This window comes from Salvelinus namaycush, chromosome 28 (assembly GCF_016432855.1).
Source record: "Salvelinus namaycush isolate Seneca chromosome 28, SaNama_1.0, whole genome shotgun sequence".
NCBI lineage: Eukaryota > Metazoa > Chordata > Actinopteri > Salmoniformes > Salmonidae > Salvelinus > Salvelinus namaycush.
Genome location: NC_052334.1, coordinates 33,779,377 through 33,799,805, shown reverse-complemented (window position 1 = coordinate 33,799,805; position 20,429 = coordinate 33,779,377). Strand labels below are relative to the sequence as shown.

The following is a 20,429-nucleotide window of genomic DNA, read 5'->3' as shown; positions in this document are numbered from 1 at the left end:
AATGTCTAAATCATTCACATGTCAATTGAGGAATGAAGAATGTTGACATTCGTCAAATGGGCATGTGAAATATTGAGATGTCAAGTATTGATGTGTTTTATTTTATTTATTTTAAACTATAAGGTCTACATTTCCAAATGTATCCGTAGAAAATGAAGACAAGTCATTATGCAAGTAAGAGAAATCAGTGTGCGTTTTGATATAAAGTTGCTACGTTTACACTTGAAACCCCATATACGGGAGGCAGCCCGGCTGCAAAATTAAGCAATCGCTTTTCACCTGGTTCTAGCCGGGGCGACCCGGGCCAGATAATCGAATCCCCTCATTCTATTGAAGTACTTCTGAAATTTTGAATGGCGTCCTTGTCAATTCTAGCTAGCGACTACTAGTAGGTAATTTACGCACTGCGAGGGGATTTACAAGCAACAAATGTTACTTTCTTCCAAGTAAGTAGCTTAACTTTACCGTGTTTGTTAGCAATATAGCGCATAACTGGGTAACAAAATGGGGGTATTGCTGACTTGTTTATTAGTTAAGAGTTGCGCTAGCTAACATTACTGTAGCTAGATAAGTTCTTAACTTAATCAACTGTTTGATTATCTTACTAGGCTATCTTACTAGGCTAGCTGACTTTGATAACGTTAGCTAGCTAACTACAGTTTTCAGCTAGCTAACTGGTTCTTATCGGAGTTCGTGCTGTTAGCTAGCTGTGACCACATGACTTTGTTTAACGTTGTCGAAGTGAAAGTTGGTCAATTAGCTAGCAAGTTATAGGTAGTTATCTAACTTCAATGCCCTAAGTTTGGGAGAGGTGTACATTTGGTTAGCTAAATAACGTTAGCTTCTAAAGTTAGTTACCTATCTAACTAGCTAGCTAACGTTACACGTGAAACATAACTAACAATGCCAGCTATTGTACAATGTCAGTCCACCGCATAACTGCGTAGTAAGTAGGCCTAAGCTACTTTTCTACAGTTATGCTAGTCAATTTATGGCAGAGACTTTCTTTGCAATCCTCACTGGCAACCATAGACTTGAAGTGACGTAGCCAGTCCCGACCTAGCAAAATAGATTAGTTCATAAGAAAAACTGCCTAATTTCATAGTACAGATAAAGTATTGATAACTATGAGTTGGCAGTGTGCTCCAAACTCAGAGAAATAATAATGGTGTCTCTTTTGCCAACAGTGCCTAATAGTCCTCAGGGTGTGTGAGTGGAAGGGGGTGCGGCTGCCACAGTTCCAAAAGTGGGAGCGAGAAAGGCCTTTGAACCCCAGAGAGGCACAATCTGCTTATCGTGATGTCAGAGGAAGACGGTAAACCCGGCCAGGCTCTGGAGGCCAAGGCAGAGCCAGTGGCACCCAGTGGCCAGGGACCTGCGTCCGTGTCCACAACTTTGTCGGGGCCCCCTACCCCCACCGAGGATGAGGATGAGAGCGAAGACGAGTCTGAGATCCTGGAGGAGAGCCCTTGCGGCCGCTGGCAGAAACGCAGAGAGGAGGTGAGACGGAGACACATTGGACTGTCCATGAACTTATTGCAACAGTGTGAACCATGTTTCTGCCTCTGTTTTCTCCCCCCAGGTGAACCAGCGGAACGTCCCAGGGATTGACGCTGCCTACCTGGCCATGGACACAGAGGAGGGGGTGGAGGTGGTCTGGAACGAGGTCATGTTCTCTGAGAGGAAAAACTTTAAGCTGCAGGAGGTAAAGTATGTCTGTCTGCTACACCAACATCTCCCCCTTGTCTATCTGTCCTTGTCTAGTGAAGTTATCGTTGTATTAGAGCACATATCTTAATTTGCCTTGAACACTGACACAAACAGTTGACCCCATCTCTATGGAGACTGTTTAGTTAAATGCTGTCCTCATGTTGTCCCTATTCCTCTGTGAACAGGAGAAGGTGAAGTCTGTGTTTGACAACTTGATTCAGCTGGAGCATCTCAACATTGTCAAGTTTCACAAGTACTGGGCTGACATCAATGACATCAACCGTGCCAGGGTGAGTTCTGACTCGTTTATGAGAGGGAAGACTTTCCTTGTTTGTATCACATGGTCTGGTTGCTATAGTCAGGACTAAATGTGAGGAGTCAGTGAAATGATGGAACAATGTAACGCATCATTTCAATGATTCTTCTGTTGCGGTCTTCACCTCAGGTGATTTTCATCACAGAGTACATGTCCTCAGGAAGTCTGAAACAGTTTCTGAAGAAGACTAAGAAGAACCACAAGACCATGAATGAAAAGGTGCTACTGTGTTATCGGTGACTTGGTGGACAGGGCAAATTGTATTATGATATTTGCAAATCAAAGGATGTTTAGCTTTGCAGATAAGACATTCATTAGTCTACATGTAACAGAATGTATAATTTGTTTGTTTAGGCCTGTAAGAGATGGTGCACCCAGATCCTCTCAGCGCTCAGGTCAGTTTCTCTCACTCATACAGACCAACTCTGTGATCGCTGCAACACTAATAACAGGGCCCCATATTTAATCAAAACAGGTCATCAGGGTCATGTGCAGTAGGCACGAAACAGAACAAAATGTTTTGTAATTGTATGAAACATGGATGTACTACCTCAACTGAACTAATAAGAACAAGCAATTTGTTGAGGTGCCTTACGGAACAGAAACCTGGTTTACTATGACAGACAAAAACAACTGGGGTTGACTAACTCCTATGGTCTCTGATGAGCCTCTCTTAGTTACCTCCACTCCTGTGAGCCGGCCATCATCCACGGTAACCTGACCTGTGACACAATCTTCATCCAACACAACGGACTCATCAAGATAGGATCAGGTAGTGCTCCAGTCCTAAACACCTGGGTGAACAGCACCACACCAGCCCTGTATGGGTTTAGCTCCAGGTTATAAGATTATAAGGCTGCGTTTACAGGCAGCTCAATTCTGATCTTTTTTTCACTCATTGGTCTTTTGACCAATCAGATCAGCTCTTGGGAAAAAATCTGTGGAAAGATCGGATGTGATTGGAGAATTGGGCTGCCTGTCTAACCACAGCCAAATAGACTGACTGTCTAATCCAGTGTCTGTTGTCCCCCAGTGGCTCCAGACACCATCAACAACCATGTGAAGACCTGCAGAGAGGAACAGAAAAACCTGCACTTCTTCGCTCCTGAATATGGAGGTAAAGGCTCAGAATGACATGGATAGGTCAAATATAGGATCTTCTCAGGAGATGTCTTTCACTTAAACCATTGCCTCACATCTCTTCTCTCTATCTTCTCCCTGACCCCTGTAGCTGTTGCAGATGTCACCACTGCAGTGGATATCTATTCCTTTGGGATGTGTGCCCTGGAGGTGAGCTGGCACTCTAAAGTCGAAATGCATTTAAGATTGATGTCATCTCCGTGTGTCAGAACTTGACGTCATCCACGTATCGGGTTTATTTGATCTCTGCTGCGCTGAGGCTTGTGTTGGGTGGATGGTGGTGATATCATTGTGTGTGTGTGTGTCTGTTGTATAGATGGCAGTGTTGGAGATCCAGGGGAATGGAGAATCTTCCTACGTCTCTCAGGAGGCCATCAACAATGCCATACAGTCACTGGAAGACCCACTGCAGAGGGTAAGAGTGTGTAATATTATGGTTGTGTGTGTGTACTATTATGGAGGGGGGGGGTGTAATATTGTTGGTGTGTGATACCCGTGTGTGTGCGCCCTGCAGGAGTTTATTCAGAAGTGTCTGGAGGCTGACCCGTTTAAGAGGCCTACAGCCAGAGAGCTGCTGTTCCACCAGGCTCTGTTTGAGGTGCCCCTGTTGAAGCTGCTAGCTGCACACTGCATCGTCAGCCACCAGCGTGAGTCTCTCGCACACAAACACTTCGCCACCAGATTGAGTCTTCACGCGCAAACACACGCTCACTCATTCTCACACACAAACATACGCTGCATTGTCAGCCACCAGCTTGAGTATCTTCTCCATACCTCTCTCAGATATGATCCCTGAGAATGCCTTAGAGGAGATCACAAAGAACATGGACCCCAACCTCATCATCGCTGAGATAAAGGAGGGTGTGCAGCTCAAGTAAGTTAAACTGTTGGTGCCTCTATCTTCAGCTGAGTAAGCTTTAGAACATGGTATTTTCTTCAGAGTCCTGTGCTGATCTTGTTTTTCTCTCATCAGGCTGTCTCAGTTTCCTGCCCTGGAGCTGGATAAGTTCCTGGAGGATGTGAGGTAAGGAACTCGCCATCAGCTACTGAACAGGACCAGGAAGCTGTCCAGCCTATGACATATTTCCACCACTAGAGGGTGTAGCTGAACCAGATGGCTCTTTCTAGTTACTACTTTATTAGAGAAGCATCTTTTAATGCAATATCTGGTGTGGCAGTATTTAGCATTTGACTATTATTGTGCTTTGCCAACATCTGAAATATAAGGTGTTTCTCCAGACCTTCCCCTGTTCATACTTTTTGTTGAAGTAAAATGCTCAAATCTGTGTGGGAAAATGTATGAGAATACCTGCAAATTCTCAAGATTTGCGCCCAGAGTTTTGACGTAAGGCTTTGACCATCGTGGGTCTACACTTTAACCTTAATAACGTGTATAATTTACCTGTGCCATCATGAAATGAATGTAACCCCTCTTCCATCCCTCCCTAACAGGAATGGTATCTACCCTCTGACAGCATTCGGTCTGCCCTCTCGCCAGCAGCCCCAGCAGTCCCCCGTCAAATCCCCCATTGTCACCCCCTCTGTAAAATCCCCTACACCAGAACCTTCGGAACTGGAGACACGCAAGGTGAGGGAGAGTAGAGAACGGGAAGAGCGTATCTAGCCTGTCAATTACTTCACAATAGCAATATTTTATTTGTTGGACACCTTTCTGAACACCTATATTTCTCACCTTCTGCAGGTTGTTCAGATGCAGTGTAATATTGAGCCAGTGGAGGAGGGTGCAAAACATCATGTAAGTAGCTTTAATCTCATCGTTTTCAGTTCAGTGATAAAGTTAGATGACGTCGACAAGCACGTTCTAGAGGCCAGTCTCTGAATGTGTAACCATCTCCTCCTCCTCCTCCCTCCACAGCTGACACTACTGTTGAAGCTGGAGGACAAACTGAACAGACACTTAAGCTGTGACTTGTTACCCAGTAAGAACAACAGAAACAAAAAGACATGTCATTGAGCTGGGCAGGCAAGGGCTGGAGATCAAAGCGTATGTTCAGTTAAAGGGATACAGAATGCATTCTGGGATCTAAGCTATTTGCTAACCCAGTGTGTTTTTATTAGACAGTGCTTGGACCCTTAGGACTTCTATAAAAATAACATGACAATTTGCAGCCACTATACTGCTCCCAAGGGGGCCAATAGGATCAAGTCTTACTGGACTGTCCTCTCCTAATGACGAATGGAACACAGGTGCACAGGCCAGACAGACCACAAGTCTCGATCAAACTATGCAGCCAGTCTCAAACTGTTATAGACAGGTGTTTGGGTAAGATAACGCCACACAGCGTTCCTTTAAACAATGTCAGGTTTCACAAGGGAAGGGATTTGAGTTGTAACCCTATCAGCTCTTGTCTGACCCAGCTTGTTGTGTATGTTGTCTGGGAATGGCAGGACTTTGGCCACGAAGCCTGTCTGGGTGTGTTTTGTCTTTAACTCCAGACACTGGCCCTGCCCTAGTGTACGGTAACCCCAGCCTCATCCACGTCGTTGGGGCTGCTTCCATTGCACTCATCGCTGACATGATCAGACAGTTTGTGTGTGTGTGCGCCTTGTATGTGAGATACCAGTGGATCTAGAGTGCAGATACGGTGGAATTGGGTGGGGGATAATGCACGAAAGGCCATATTAGGGATCCTTAGACATTACAAACACAGTATTATAGTGTACCCCATAGGGAATACAGGTCTAAGTTGGGCATCTACGTTGAACATTAGTCTTCCCATAGCCAGGAAGGTGTGTTTGTATTACCCTGCCCCTCACACACACACATGACAGGCGTGTCTAGTGTTGCATGCTCGCGTGTTGAGAATGTCAGGCGTGTGTGTCTGTTGCTGGCAGCTGCTCCGTCTCTGGGGAGGGCTGTGGCACTGATGCACCCTGCAGGGCATACAAATGAATACAGATATAAGCCCAGAGATTTGCCTGCACGTACAGAAACGCATACCCTCACCCATGCATAATCCTTAACTACCCGTCTTCCCACGTCATACCTCCCATCAATACTGAAGCTGCTCCTATCATAGAGATGGGGAGGTTAAATCAGACAAAAGTCCATTGTAAGCCTGTTGGGTTTCTACCACATTTAATATTGTGCTTAAGATTGCGTAGGAACAAACCTGTATGTGTACTAACACTGACCTTACGGTTTCTGTTCCAGATGAGAATGTAAAGGAACTGGCTGTTGAGCTGGTCCAACTGGGCTTTATCAGCGAGGTAAGTGTGTGTCTTTTGAGAGAGACAAAGTTTGTGTAGGTGTTCTGTGGTAGAGCGGTGTAAGTGTTGTATATGGCAGAGGAGAGGCAGTGAGAGTGGATTAGTGTCCATGATGAGCGTCCCGCTCTAGCTCTGATTGTGTGTGTTTATAGGGGTCAATCACAGGCAGTGTGCGCAAATGTCAGATTGCAGCTCCTGCTCTCTACTCTACTACAGATAGGGCTGTCTTTTATTTTTTTAGATTCTCCCACTATGTACCTATAGCTCTGGAGAACGGCGTACATAATATCTTCCACCCCCTCCAGCTCTTGACTCTTCTGTGTGCGCTCCCTCTATACGTAATGTGATTGATTGTCCTTACAGGTGGACCAAAGCAGGATGGCCACTGTACTAGAAGAGGCCTTCACCAAGTTCTTCAGCAGGAACGATTCCCTCAACCCTGTCACTGTGTCCTCATAACAGGATCACCACGGACCTCAACTCCAGTACCTCTATATACGCCTCTACAGGCACCTCCGTAGGTGGTTTGAAATCAGATACAAATCTAATTTCTGGCCGTGCGACTTGTCTGAACAGTCGAATCTGATTTATTTTCCCTCAAGTGGTTTTTACTGTTATTTGGTTTATGTTGTTGCTTCATAGCTTCTCTGACAGTTTGACAAGAACATGTGGTAGCTAACTAGCTTTTGTTGTTTACAAACGATTGAGTGTGCTAGAGAGCTAAACCGCTAGCTAGTTGATTGCTGTGGCTAGCCAAAAAAGCACTTATTTTGGAAGTTCGGTCATCTCATCCTTTTGATGCTTTAAAGGTGTTTCTTAACTCTGATTTTGAACATTTAAAGCAACTGGGAAATGTCTATGCCAGGCATTGTCACCTTAGCTAACTACATAAGTGATAGGGAGCACCACCACCAATCAGCTTACACCACACCCCCGTCGTTAATGACAACTAGTGTAGCCATGTCAGCAAATGACTGCTGTCTGAACACCCACGCATCTGATTTGGTCACTTAACTTTTTGTTTGGAAAGTTAAAAACCAAAACAGATTTTAGCATTAAAGATGCGCTATGCAGCAATCGCCAGACCATTTCCTGGTTGCTAAAATTCAAATAGTTTGCTTAATTTCAGTTTGTGAGAAAACGAGCAAGTATACTGTAGGGAATAATTGTCCCATCTAAACCACTTGGAATGATCTTTTACATAACCAACAAGATTGTGTTTGAAGCTAGTGTACAAAACTGAAAGTAAGGTGCTAAAACGGAAACAGATCTACCCTACCGCTTAGACTTGATTTCAATCAAATGTATTTATAAAGCCCTTCTTACATCAGCTGATGTCACAACGTGCTCATCAGCCTTAAACCCCAAACAGCAAGCAATGCAAGTGTAGAAGCACGGTGGTTAGGAAAAACTCCCTAGAAAGGCCAGAACGTAGGAAGAAACCTAGAGAGGAACCAGGCTGAGGGATGGCCAGTCCTCTTCTGGCTGTGCCGGGTGGAGATTATAACAGAACATGGCCAAGATGTTCATAGATGACCAGCAGGGTCAAATAATTATAATAATCACAGTGGTTGTAGATGGTGCAACAGGTCAGCACCTCAGGAGTAAATGTCAGTTGGCTTTTCATAGCCGATCATTGAGAGTATCTCTACCGCTCCTGCGGACTCTAGAGAGTTTAAAACGCCAGGTCTAGGACAAGGTAGCCGTCCGGTGAACAGGTCAGGGTTCAATAGCCGCAGGTAGAACAGTTGAAACTGGAGCAGCAGCATGACCAGGTGTACTTGAGACAGCAAGACGTCATCAGGCCAGGTAGTCCTGAGGCATGGTCCTAGGGCTTAGAGGGAGCATACTTAAATTCACACTGAACATCGGATAAGACAGGAGAAATACTCCAGATATAACAGACCCTAGCCCCCCGACACAAACTATTGCAGCATAAATACTGGAGGCTGAGACGGGAGGGGCCGGGAGACGCTGGCCCCGTCCGACGATACCCCCAGACAGGGCCAAACAGGCAGGATATAACCCCACCCACTTTGCCAAAGCACAGCCCCCACAACCACCAACTTACTATCCTGAGACAGGGCCGAGTATAGCCCACGAAGATCTCCCCCTCGGCACGAACCCGGGGGGGGGGCAACCCGGACAGGAAGATCACGTCAGTGACTCAACCCACTCAAGTGTTGCACCCCTCCTAGGGACGGAATGGAAGAGCACCAGTAAGCCAGTGACTCAGCCCCTGTAATAGGGTTTGAGGCAGAGAATCCCAGTGGAGAGAGGGGAACTGGCCAGGCAGAGACAGCAAGAGCGGTTCATTGGGCCAGTGCCTTTCCGTTCACCTTCACACCCCTGGGCCAGACTACACTCAATCATAGGACCTACTGAAGAGATGAGTCTTCAATTCAGACTTAAAGGTCGAGACCGAGTCTGCGTCTCTCACATGGGTAGGCAGACCGTTCCATAAAAATGGAGCTCTATAGGAGAAAGCCCTGCTTCCAGCTGTTTGCTTAGAAATTCTAGGGACTGTAAGGAGGCCTGCGTCTTGTGACCGTAGCGTACGTGTAGGTAGGACCAAATTGGAAAGATAGGTACAAGCAAGCCCATGTAATGCTTTGTAGGTTAGCAGTAAAACCTTAATCATACCTAATCTTAACAAGAAGCCAGTGTAGAGAGGCTAGCACTGGAGTAATATGATCATGTTTTTTGGTTGAGATTCTAGCAGTCGCGTTTAGCACTAACTGAAGTTTATTTAGTGCTTTATCCGGGTAGCCGGAAAGTAGAGCATGGCAGTCGTCTAATCTAGAAGTGACAAAAGCATGGATCAATTTCAATGAGAATGAATGTGAATTTGGTCGGGTCGCCCAAAAAGTAACATTGCAGCTCTGTCTGCAGTGTGAATAAGGCTTTCATCTATGGGGGACCATATAGCCTTACGGGGCTGCCCGAGTCAGTCCCCCCTCTGTTTACTTTTCTATTTATAGTAGCAACTTGTTTTGGGAAGGAAGCCAACAGTTATCACATGTCAGTATTACTTGTTTGTGCTTTAGAAATGCATTTAATGTCTTTGCCATTAGCCTTTTTTGTGGCTGTATACAAGTACACTTGCTCTCCGCCTTGAAGTTCTCTGCTTCTGTGTGGTCACTACGGCTATGCATTAATGTCTGCGGTGAACTTCGCTCTCTTTCTGAATGCTATAAGTGAGCCTTATATACATGTATGAGTGGGGTAGGGGGAGTGTAGAGTATTAATGTTACAAATGTGTCATATCTTCACTTTTTAACAAACTGAAATGTTTACTGTGGTCTTAACTGATGGAGCCACACCCCCATGGAGTCTGAGCCAATAGTCTGGGAGGGATGGGATTTACTGCCTGTCAATCAAATCAGATTTACAGGAGATGTCCAATGGCTGGAGCTGTAGTTAAGGCGGCTGATCGGTGATCACCGTATTCATGCCTCTGATTGGCTAACACAACTTTATATAGTCTGTTAAATATATATTTTTAACTTATACTGTACTTAATCTGGATAATTTAATGGTTTCCTTTGAATATTCTGGCAATTTAGATTTTGTTTTTTTTGTGAACAGGTAATGATTTACTTTACTGTACAACCCAAAGAGGAGTTGAAGTCCAAATATGAAATGAGAATATGAGTGGACAAACAGTTAATCTAATGGCCTGGCTGTCTAACTCGTACTGCTTTAACTAAGCTGTTTATGTCTTGGCAACGCTAGTGCTGTTGGGTGCAGAAACAGTTAGGTAACCATGATCAGGTTCAGTAGGGCACAACGTTGTGGAATTTTGACTTCGGAAAGTATTCAGACCGCTTGACTTTTTGTTACCTTACAGCCTTATTCTAAAATTCATTAGATGTTTTTTTTCTTGTCAATCTACACACAATATCCCATAATGACGAAGCAAAAAGGTTTAGACATTTTTGCAAATTTATACAAAAAAAAAAATCACATTTACATAAATATTCAGATCCTTTACTCAGTTCTTTGTTGAAGCACCTTTGGCAGTGATTACAGCCTCGAGTCTTCTTGGGTATGAAACTACAAGCTTGGCACACCTTTATTTGGGGAGTTTCTCACATTCTTCTTTGCAGATCCTCTCGAGCTCTGTCAGGTTGGATAGGGAGCGTTGCTGCACAGCTATTTTCAGGTCTCTCCAGAGATGTTTGATTCGGTTCAAGTCCGGGCTCAGCCTGGGCCACTCAAGGACATTCAGAGACTTGTCCCGAAGCCACTCCTGCGTTGTCTTGACTGTGTGATTAGGGTCGTTGTTCTGTTGGAAGGTGAACCGTTGCCCCAGTCGGAGTTCCTGAGTGCTCTGGAGCAGGTTTTCATCAATAATCTCTGTTCTTTGCTCCATTCATCTTTTGCCTCGATCCTGACTACTCTGTCATGCCGCTGAAAAACATCCCCACAGCATGCTGCTGCCACCAACATGCTTCACCGTAGGGATGGTGCCAGGTTTCTTCCAGAAGTGACGCTTTGCATTCAGGCCAAAGAGTTCAATCTTGGTTTCATCAGACCAGAGAATCTTGTTTCTCATGGTCTGAGTCCTTTAGGTGCCTTTTGGCAAACTCCAAGTGGGCTGTCATGTGCCTTTTACTGAGGAGTGGCTTCTGTCTGGGCACTACCACAAAGGCCTGATTGGTGGAGTGCTGCAGAGATGGGAGAACCTTCCAGAAGGACAACCATCTCCACAGAGGAGCTCTGTCAGAGTGACCATTGGTTCTTGGTCACCTCCCTGACCAATGCCCTGATTGCTCAGTTTGTCTGGGCAGCCAGCTCTAGGAAGAGTCTTGGGGGTTCTAAACTTCTTCCATTTAAGAATGATGCAGGCCCCTGTTTTCTTGGACCTTCAATGCTGCAGAATTTTTGTTGGTACCCTTCCCCAGAGCTGTGCCTCGACACAATCCTGTCTCGGAGCTCTACAGACAATTCCTTCGACTTCTGCTCTGACATGCACTGTCAACTGTGGGACCTTATAGACAGGTGTGTGTCTTTCCAAAACATGTCCAATCAATTGAATTTATCACAGGTGGACTCTAATCGAGGTGTAGAAACATCTCAAAGAATGTTCAATGAAAACAGGATAAACCTGAGTTCAATTTCGAGTCTCATGATAAAGGTTCTGAATACTTATGTTAAGGTATTTTTGTTTTTAATAAATGTGCAAAATAATCAAACATGTTTTCCCTCTGTCATTGTGTGTGGATTGCTGAGGAAACTTTTGTATTTAATCCATTTTAGAAGGCTGTAACATAACAATGTGGAAAAAATCAAGGGGTCTGAGTACTTTCTGAAGGCACTGTGTAGAACTGTCACACCTATGAATCCTGTTAGCTGTCTTCATTGCTTTTCTATCTGCAGTGTTCAGTACGTTGCACCCTCCTAAACGCAACCCAAGTTACAGAATGATGCACTTGCTTTTAAGTGTACTCAACAGCCTCTTTCCCCAAAGCTGGATTATTCGCTGGAAGAACGGCAACAAGCTAAGCAGTCCAAACTACAGCGGATCACATGTCTGGTATGCAGAAATGTTTCTGTCCACTGTGACAATCTGTCTGGAAAAACTGCAACAGCAAAGCCCTCAACTAGATCCAACCTCAATCATAACATTTGTTTTACAGTTACTGTATTCACAATCTGCATTTTTCTTTATACTGTATCTTTTACTTTGAGGAGCACTTGGGCAGCGTGTTTAGTGATTGAGAAATAAGTGGGCTGGTGAGTATAGTGATTGGGTTTGTGGTAGTAGTGTGCGTGCGTATGTGTGCCTTCTGACAGTTGTCTGAGAGCCTTTGCAATGTATGATTCGTTCATGTTTCTTTATTAAATTGTTTGGTATTCTGTATGATTAAATATGTAGGCACCACCTCTCCCTAAATGTCTCAGTCATTAGTTCCTGAATCTACTTTCAACTGGGATGTTTTAACAGACACTGCTAACAGTAGCTCGGTGAATATCTCCACCTAGTCTGTGGTTTACTCTCACCTTATGACAGCTGTTGTCCTGGTGTGAAAGTCTATAATCCTCGCCAAAAATGCAGCCGCATGCCTAACTCCTGTGTACACACAGAGCATACTCAGTGGAATAGTAATAGTGTCGTAGTCAATTACAATTTAAGAATGTATTTTTGAAATGTGAAAGGCAAATTGTAGTACAGTAACAAATGTATCCCTCTACCAATACACATACACTCCCTGTTCACCCATGACTGCGTGCCATGCACGTATCCAACTCAATTCAAGTTTGCAGAAGACAACTGTGGTAGGCCTGAATTACCTACGATGAAGAGACACTGCCCTGTAGACAGGAAAATATCCTCAATGTTGACCAAACGAAGGAGCTGATCGTGGATTTCAGGAGATACTGTAGCAGAGGGTGCACACCCTCATCGACAGGGCCGCAGTGGAGACGGTGGAAAAGCTTCAAGTTCCTCAGCGTGCACAAAACATGAAATTATCCATCCCCACAGACACTGGCGAAGAAGGCGCAACAGTGCCTCTTCAATCTCAGGAGGCTGAAGAAATGTGGCTTGGCCCCGCAGAGACCGTACAGGTGCATCAAAGCTGGGACCGAGAGATAGAAGCTGTTTTTCTATCTCCAGGCCATCAGACTGTTAAATAGTCACCACTAGCCGGCTACCGACCAGTATCCTGCCATGAACTTTAGTCATTGTTACTAGCCGGCTACCACCCGGTACTCAACCCGGCACCTTAGAGACTGCTGCCCTATTAGTCTGATTAATCAGGCTATAAAACACAATTAATTGGTATATACAGCCTGAGACATTTGTGTGCAAAATTGTGTAAATGTTCCTTATAAGCCAGAATGTTGAATAAAATTACATTTAAATTTGCTCTAGCAGTTATCTGTGCAGTTTGTCCTTCTGCTGTTTGAAAATGTAGCCAAAATATCTACAGAGTAGTGTTAAGAACCTTTTTGTTTTGTACTTCTGTTTTTTATTTTCAATACTGACGCAAAATCGAACTTAACACTTGCACAGTATGGCCAAGCCTAATTGATCCACAGCCCAAATGGCAAAAACGTCCAGCTGATAGCGAGGAAACAAGCTTTGGTCAACTACTTTGGTTATGTTCGGCTATTGTTTACATATTGTGCATCGTGCAATAAGTCAAGAGATTGAAAATACAAGTGACAGAACCTACCAGCCCTCAAAAAGTAGGGTGAACAACACTTTCCTGTGGATACCCTATTTCCACCTACCACCAAAAGGACCAACCGCTACCTCAAATATAATTTTATTCAACATTCTGTCTTGTAGACTATTGTATCTTTTTTACAGTGACTTCTTTCAGACTGATATCATGGAGTAACCATGGTAACAGTCTGATGTTTAGGGAACTGCCCTATGTACATAGTCATTGAATACTGGTCATTTTAATAATGTTTACATAGCGTTTTACCCACTTCATATGTATATACCGTATTCTAGTCAAGGCTCATCTTAGATACACACCTTTTCTATACTGTCCATAATGTCTATACACACAATTATATAGGCTACAGATATTTATATTCTGGACTCTGACATTGCTCGTTTTAATATTAATATAATTATTAATATTTTTTCGGATTTGTGTGTATTGTTAGGTATTACTGCACTGTTGGAGCTAGGAACACAAGCATTTCCGATAACATCTGCAAAATATGTGTAACCGACCAATACTATTTTATTTGATACACACATACAGACATCTAGCTGACTCTTTTACCCCCAACCACTTCACACACACACTGAGATTGAGATAAAACGTAACCCATTCACCAACCCTAATCTAATTTGCATACAAAAACTAACCTTTGTCCTCCCGTGAATGCCCAGCTTCCGCTTGACAGGTAAAGCCCCTGACGTCTCCAACTCCGGAGGAACTTTTTAATGAAAATACAAAAAAAAGACGTAGGCCTGTCTGTTATCCTCCAAGAAATAGCCTATATCTTGACAAATATACTGCAACAGTATGTGTGGTTTCGGTAAGTGAACTTTAGATAACTTTTTTTGTACCGGAGAAAGCTACCTTTGATGTGCACAGGTAAATTCTTGTTTTCACTTTGGCAAGGCAACCATTCTGTCACCCGATTAGAAAGCCCTTTGTCTTGAGTCTCAGCTCCATTACATTGCGCATACAGTGCCTTCAGAAAGTATTCACACCCTTTGACTTTTTTCACATTTTGTTGTGTGACAAAATGGGATTAAAATTAATTAAAAAAATGTTTTTTAATGATCAACGATCTACACAAAATAGTCAGAAATGTAAAGTGGAAGTAAAATTCTAACATCTGTAAAAAATATATATATATGAAAAATACAACACTATATCTTGATCAGATAAGTATTCAACCCTGTGAGTCAATACATGTTAGAATCACCTTTGGCAGCGATTACAGCTGTGAGTCTTTCTGAGTAAGTCTCTAAGAGCATTTCACACCTGGATTGTGCAACATTTGGCCATTATTATTTTCTAAATTCTTCAAGCTCTGTCAAATTGGTTTTTGATCATTACTAGAAAATAATTTTCAGGTCTTGGCTTAGATTTATAGATTCGGCCTAGTGTTGTAGGTTATTGTCCTGCTGAAAGGGGAATTCCTCTCCCTGTGTCTGGTGGAAAGCAGACTGAACAAAGTTTTCATCTGATTTTGCCTGTGCTGAGCTGCATTCAGTTTCTTTTTTTATCCTGAAAAACTTCCCAGTCTCTAACGATTACAAGCATACCCCTTTTTTTGTTGTTTACATTATAATTTTAAATTTATTTTAACCTTTATTTAACTAGGCAAGTCAGTTATGAACAAATTCTTATTTACAATGACGGCCTACACCGGCCAAACCCAGACGACTCTGGGCCAATTGTGCGCCGCCCTATGGGACTCCCAATCACGGCCGGTTGTGATATACAGCCTGGAATCGAACCAGGGTGTCTGTAGTGACACCTCAAGCACTGAGATGCAGTGCCTTAGACAGATGTGCAACTCGGGAGCCCCCTAACATGATGCAGCCACCACTATGCTTGAAAATATGGAGAGTGGTACTCAGTAATGTTTTGTATTGAATTTTCCCCAAACATAATAACACCTTGTATTCAAGAAAAAAAGTGAATTGCTTTGCCACGGGATACATGTTTTGGAAAATGTATGTTCTGTACAAGCTTCCTTCTTTTCACTCTGTCATTTAGGTTAGTATTGTGGAGTAACTATAATGTTGTTGATCCATCCTCAGTTTTCTCCTTTCACAGCCATTAAACTCTGTAACTGTTTGAAAGTCACCATTGGCCTCATGGTGAAATCCCTGAGCGGTTTCCTTCCTCTCCGGCAACTGAGTTAGGAAGGACGCCTGTGTCTTTGTAGTGACTTGGTGTATTAATAACTTCACCATGCTCAAAGGGATATTTAATGTCTGCTTTGTTTTTTACACATCTACCAATAGGTTCCCTTCTTTGTGAGGCATTGGAAAACCTGGCTGGTCTTTGTGGTTGAATCTGTGTTTGAAATTCACTGCTTGACTGAGGGACCTTACAATTATCTGTGTGTGGGGGGTACAGAGAAGAGGTAGTCATTCGAAAATCATGTTAAACTCTATTATTGCACACAGAGTGAGTCCCTGCAACGTATTATTTGACTTGTTAGGCAGATTTTTACTCCTGTACTTATTTAGGCTTCACATAACAAAGTGGTTGAATACTTATTGACCAAAGACATTTCAGCTGTTCATCTAGATTTTTTAAATGTATTTTTTAACATAATTCCACTTTGACATTATGGGGTATTGTGTGTAGGCCAGTGACACAAAATCTCAATTTAAATTCAGGCTGTAACACAACAAAATGTGGAAAGGAAATGGGTGTGAATATGTTCAGAAGGCACTGTAGAGTCATTAGACAAAGGCGTCTTCTGTACGGCGGGATTTTTGTTAAGAGCCCCGAGCTCTGTCTGAGCATTAACGTCCATTACGCTTTTGGAAGCATGAGGACCTTGTCTTTCATATCAGCGAGAAATAATTGATACACACCTTTTATAGGGTTAGTTTTCCCACACGGCCGTATCTCCATGTTACAGCGTGTGCTTGCGGAAGACAGATGTACGACAGTACTAATTAGCTATCTAGCATGCTCCAAAAACCTGTGGGTAATAGAAGAAGGCCGCCAGAAACGTGTTGTCACTGAAAAATTCTGTCGGCTGCAACTGTGATAAAGCCAGTTAAAATAGTGTACAGTAAGTGTTAATTTTGCATTTGTGAAATTATTTTGATCTGATATGAATGTAAAGGGCTTTATGTTTCTAGAAACATATCGCAATTGAGAATAGATTTGTGTTTAGATGGAGTATTTGGCTGTTTTGGCTGCCAGAACCAGTCTACCTCTGAAAATAACATACATAGTCCTTCGACCATGAGGAATAACGTTACGGTAGGCTCCTTAAGAGTACATCTTGGGATACCATTCTGTCTAGCCTGCCCTGCACAGGTGTTCGTTTGCGTATTTCGAAAGTAAACTGATAATCTACTACTAATGCTTTGAACACTTGCTCTAACGTTTCAGATGCAGAGTCTAGAGTGACACATTCAGTAGGCTATACTGTCTTCAGTATTGTGAACGTTTCTCAACAAATAAGTCGAAGTTGGAGAGGCTTGCTGACTTTTGTATGTTAACTCTGTCATTCTCCATGGCGTTTACTGTGTACGCTATTAAACTATGTGTGTTGTGTACAATCACCAACGTGTCTGTGTGTCAGATAAGGAGAAGGGTCCGGGGTGGCTGATGAAGAAGGGGTTTACACTGATCCTAGTGGGCCACATCAACTTCATCCTGGGAGCCATCGTCCACGGCAGCATCTTGCGTCACATCTCCAAACCCAACGACCAGATCACCACCGAGTTCACAGCAGCCAACATCATCTCTGTCACTTCTGGATTGCTGGTCAGTCAGAGAACTATATTATGGGTTACTGTAGTAATAACTAATAACAGGTGATGTTATAGATTTAAAAAACGTACGTTTGTCTTTCCATTTTCAGAGCATTGCAACAGGAATCATTGCCATATTGGTGTCAAGAAATCTGCCCGTTTGGAAACTGGTAAGACCATCACCATCCATAACAATAACATATCATTTGTAAGCCTTTAAGTCTGCAACAATCACCCCACTGATCTCCCTTGACTACTACTTCTAGTCTTTTTAAGAAATATTTGTGTGTTGAAAATGCCTAACCACATACACTTCAAACAGACAGACATACCCCACCAGATACACCCCCAGGGGTTTCTTCACTGTACCCAAACCAAAAACAGATTTAATGTGTCGCTCAGTTATGTATAGAGACATGTTACCGTGGAATGCTCTGCACCAAAAAAGCACTCAGGCAAAAAGCAAGTGTAGCTTAAAAAAACACACACACAAAAAAATGTGTATTACAGGGCCTCTCCTCTTCTAAAGATCTAATTTAACTGTATGTATGAATATGTATATTTGAATAGTGTGTAAATAGTATTTTTGTTGTCTCTTGGTGTCTTTGCAATATAACTCTATTATATATATTTGTTTTATGTAATAAAAATATTATTTAATGTCCTTGTCTATAACTGTTCTGTACATGTATTTGTACTTTTTATGTGGACCTCAGGAAGAGTAGCTGCTGCATGTGCAGTAGCTAATGGGGATGCTAATAAACTAAACTTGACTTTACCCCTCTTTCCCTCCTTTCTTCTCTGCCTATGCCCCCTCCTCTTGCTCTCTCTCCTCTCCTTCTCTCCCCCAACTCCAGCACATAGGTCTTCTGATTAGTTCCTTCCTGAATGCCCTACTCTCTGCGGCCTGCGGCGTCGGGCTCCTATTGGCTATTAGCCTCACAATTACCAATGAGGGGCGGGGCCTCATGATGGGCTGCAACTTCACTGACCAGCCAATCAATGCCCGCTCGCCAGTCAATGCAGACTGCCCCTTCGACACCACACGGATATATGTACGTCTCTACCACTCTCTCTCTACCACTCTCTCTACACCACTCTCTCTCTACCACTCTCTCTCTGCCCCTTTGACACCACACCAATATACTTATGTATTAAGTATCTCTCTCTCTCTCTCTCTCTCTCTCTCTCTACCTCTACTTATCTCTCTCTTCAGGACACTACCCTGTCTCTGTGGTTCCCATGTGTTCTGCTGGCAGGACTGGAAACAGGACTGTCCATCTGGTGCTTCGTAGTGGGACTGGTACTGAGGGGTCTAGGACCCTGCGCACACGCATACCTCAAAGAACAGGTAAAACACACACATACAGTGCATTTGGAAAGTATTCAGACCCCTTGACTTTTTCCACATTTTCTTACGTTACAGCGTTGTTCTAAAATGTATTAAATTGTTGTTTTTCCCCCCTCATCAATCTACACACAATACCCCATAATGACAAAGAAAAAACAGTTGTTTCGTTTTGCATATTTATATGCTTGGCATTCAGGCCAAAGAGTTCAATCTTGGTTTCATCAGACCAGATAATCTTGTTTCTCATGGTCTGAGCATCCTTTAGGTGCCTTTTGGGAAAAATCCAATCGGGCTGTCATGTGCCTGTTACTGAGGAGTGGCTTCCATCTGGCCACTCTACCATAAAGGCCTGATTGGTGGAGTGCTGCAGAAATGGTTGTCCTTCTGGAAGGTTCTCCCATCTCCACAGAGGAACCCCTGATTGTTCAGTTTGGCCGGGCGGTGAAAAGAGTCTTGGTGGTTCCAAACTTCTTCCATTTAAGAATGATGGAGGCCACTGTGTTCTTGGGAACCTTCAATGCTGCAGAAATGTTTTTGTACCCTTCCCCAGATCTGTGCCTCGACACAATCCTGTCTCAGAGCTCTCTGGACAATTCCTTCGACCTCATGGCTTGGTTTTTGCTCTGACATGCACTGTCAACTGTGGGACGTTATATAGACAGGTGTGCCTTTCCAAATCATGTCCAATCAATTGAATTTACCACAGGTGAACTCCAAAAAAGTTGTAGAAACATCTCAAGGATAATTAATGGAAACAGGATGCACCTGAACTCAATTTCGAGTCTCATAGCAGAGGGTCTGAATACTTATGTAAATAAGGTATTTCTATTTTTTATTTGTAATACATTTTTGCATCGTCATTATGGGGTATTGTGTGTAGGTTGAGGGGCAAAAAATATTTAATCAATTTTAGAACAAGGCTGTAACTTAACAACATGTGGAAAAGGGGAAGGGGTCTAAATACATTCCGAATACACACACACTATCCACGAATCCCCATCTCACCTGTCTCTTTTCTCTGTGCCAGCTGGAGGAAGAGGCTCTGACCAATAGGGCAGCAGCAGATCCAGAGTACTCACCCCAAGGCCAAAGCCTGATTGGATAGAGGACTGTCACAGTCAGGGAGGTGAGGGATCAGTCCACCGGTGTTTGACCCTTCCCTGAGCCTTCCCCTAGCCCTTTCTCCGTTTCTATTTTTTTTTGTTTTAAAATAATCTTTATACAAGTTTTTTTCACATTTTACAAACATAATACATGAATTAATATAAATGCTAATATTTTCACATCCATACATGGGTTCATAATTAGGCTTCTTAACATGATTTACATATTTCTCCTTTTCCATTCCTCTAGGTGGTGCCATGGTGCCTAGTGCTACTTGTTTTAGTAAATCCTCAAAAACATGAGTTCATGGTTTTATGACTGCGCAATTACTGTTTTACCATGTCATTTTAAAGTAAATACCTGGTCATTTCTGTTCCGTAATCTGAAACACTACACATCTAATACTTTCGTAGATCTGAATTTTTTTAAACTAATACCTCCTCTCTCATGCTCTCTTCCCAACATTGTTTAATGACGAAAGTGATGACTGAACCTCGTCCTCTTCAGAGAACCTCCCTGATGCCTATACCTCCACTCATACCAAAGACTCTCCTCTCCCTCTCAGTGAGCGGCTAGACTGTAAGATGACCATGTCTCTGTATTTGTTCACGTCTGCTGAGAATGTCAATTCTCCCCTTGATCCG

General features: G+C 43.2%; 2 protein-coding genes across 3 annotated transcripts; both read left to right on the top strand.

Moving 5' to 3' along the window:
* Positions 1-305: 305 nt before the first annotated feature.
* Positions 306-7,256, top strand: LOC120023393 (nuclear receptor-binding protein-like). Of its 2 annotated transcripts, XM_038967401.1 has the most exons (18): positions 306-446; positions 1,188-1,500; positions 1,583-1,705; positions 1,896-2,000; positions 2,156-2,245; positions 2,381-2,421; positions 2,704-2,798; positions 3,060-3,143; positions 3,258-3,316; positions 3,483-3,581; positions 3,681-3,813; positions 3,950-4,040; positions 4,140-4,190; positions 4,619-4,754; positions 4,869-4,922; positions 5,043-5,106; positions 6,342-6,397; positions 6,761-7,256. In XM_038967401.1, exons 2-18 carry the CDS (start codon positions 1,300-1,302, stop codon positions 6,854-6,856), a joined length of 1,578 nt encoding a protein of 525 aa, XP_038823329.1. In that variant the 5' UTR covers positions 306-446; positions 1,188-1,299; the 3' UTR covers positions 6,857-7,256. The 2 variants fall into 2 exon arrangements, with proteins under 2 accessions (XP_038823329.1, XP_038823330.1); XM_038967402.1 differs by lacking the exon at positions 5,043-5,106 and having other exon boundaries at positions 6,761-6,878.
* A 6,994-nt stretch (positions 7,257-14,250) lies between these two features.
* LOC120023334 (keratinocyte-associated protein 3-like) lies at positions 14,251-19,786 on the top strand. The gene is made up of 6 exons (XM_038967349.1): positions 14,251-14,272; positions 17,159-17,343; positions 17,441-17,500; positions 18,188-18,385; positions 18,547-18,681; positions 19,709-19,786. The coding sequence occupies exons 1-6, from the start codon at positions 14,251-14,253 to the stop codon at positions 19,784-19,786; spliced, it is 678 nt and encodes a 225-aa protein (XP_038823277.1).
* The last annotated feature ends 643 nt before the right edge of the window (positions 19,787-20,429 follow it).

Bases quoted from the DNA above. Each gene is read 5' to 3' on its own strand.
- LOC120023334 (XM_038967349.1), top strand. From the start codon at position 14,251: ATGCCCAGCTTCCGCTTGACAG. The intron at 17,344-17,440 runs GTCAGTCAGAGA...TTCCATTTTCAG, and splicing joins CTGTCACTTCTGGATTGCTG to AGCATTGCAACAGGAATCAT. The intron at 18,682-19,708 runs GTAAAACACACA...TCTCTGTGCCAG, and splicing joins ACGCATACCTCAAAGAACAG to CTGGAGGAAGAGGCTCTGAC.
- LOC120023393 (XM_038967401.1), top strand. From the start codon at position 1,300: ATGTCAGAGGAAGACGGTAAACCCGGCCAGGCTCTGGAGGCCAAGGCA. The intron at 4,041-4,139 runs GTAAGTTAAACT...TTCTCTCATCAG, and splicing joins AAGGAGGGTGTGCAGCTCAA to GCTGTCTCAGTTTCCTGCCC. The intron at 4,923-5,042 runs GTAAGTAGCTTT...CTCCCTCCACAG, and splicing joins AGGAGGGTGCAAAACATCAT to CTGACACTACTGTTGAAGCT.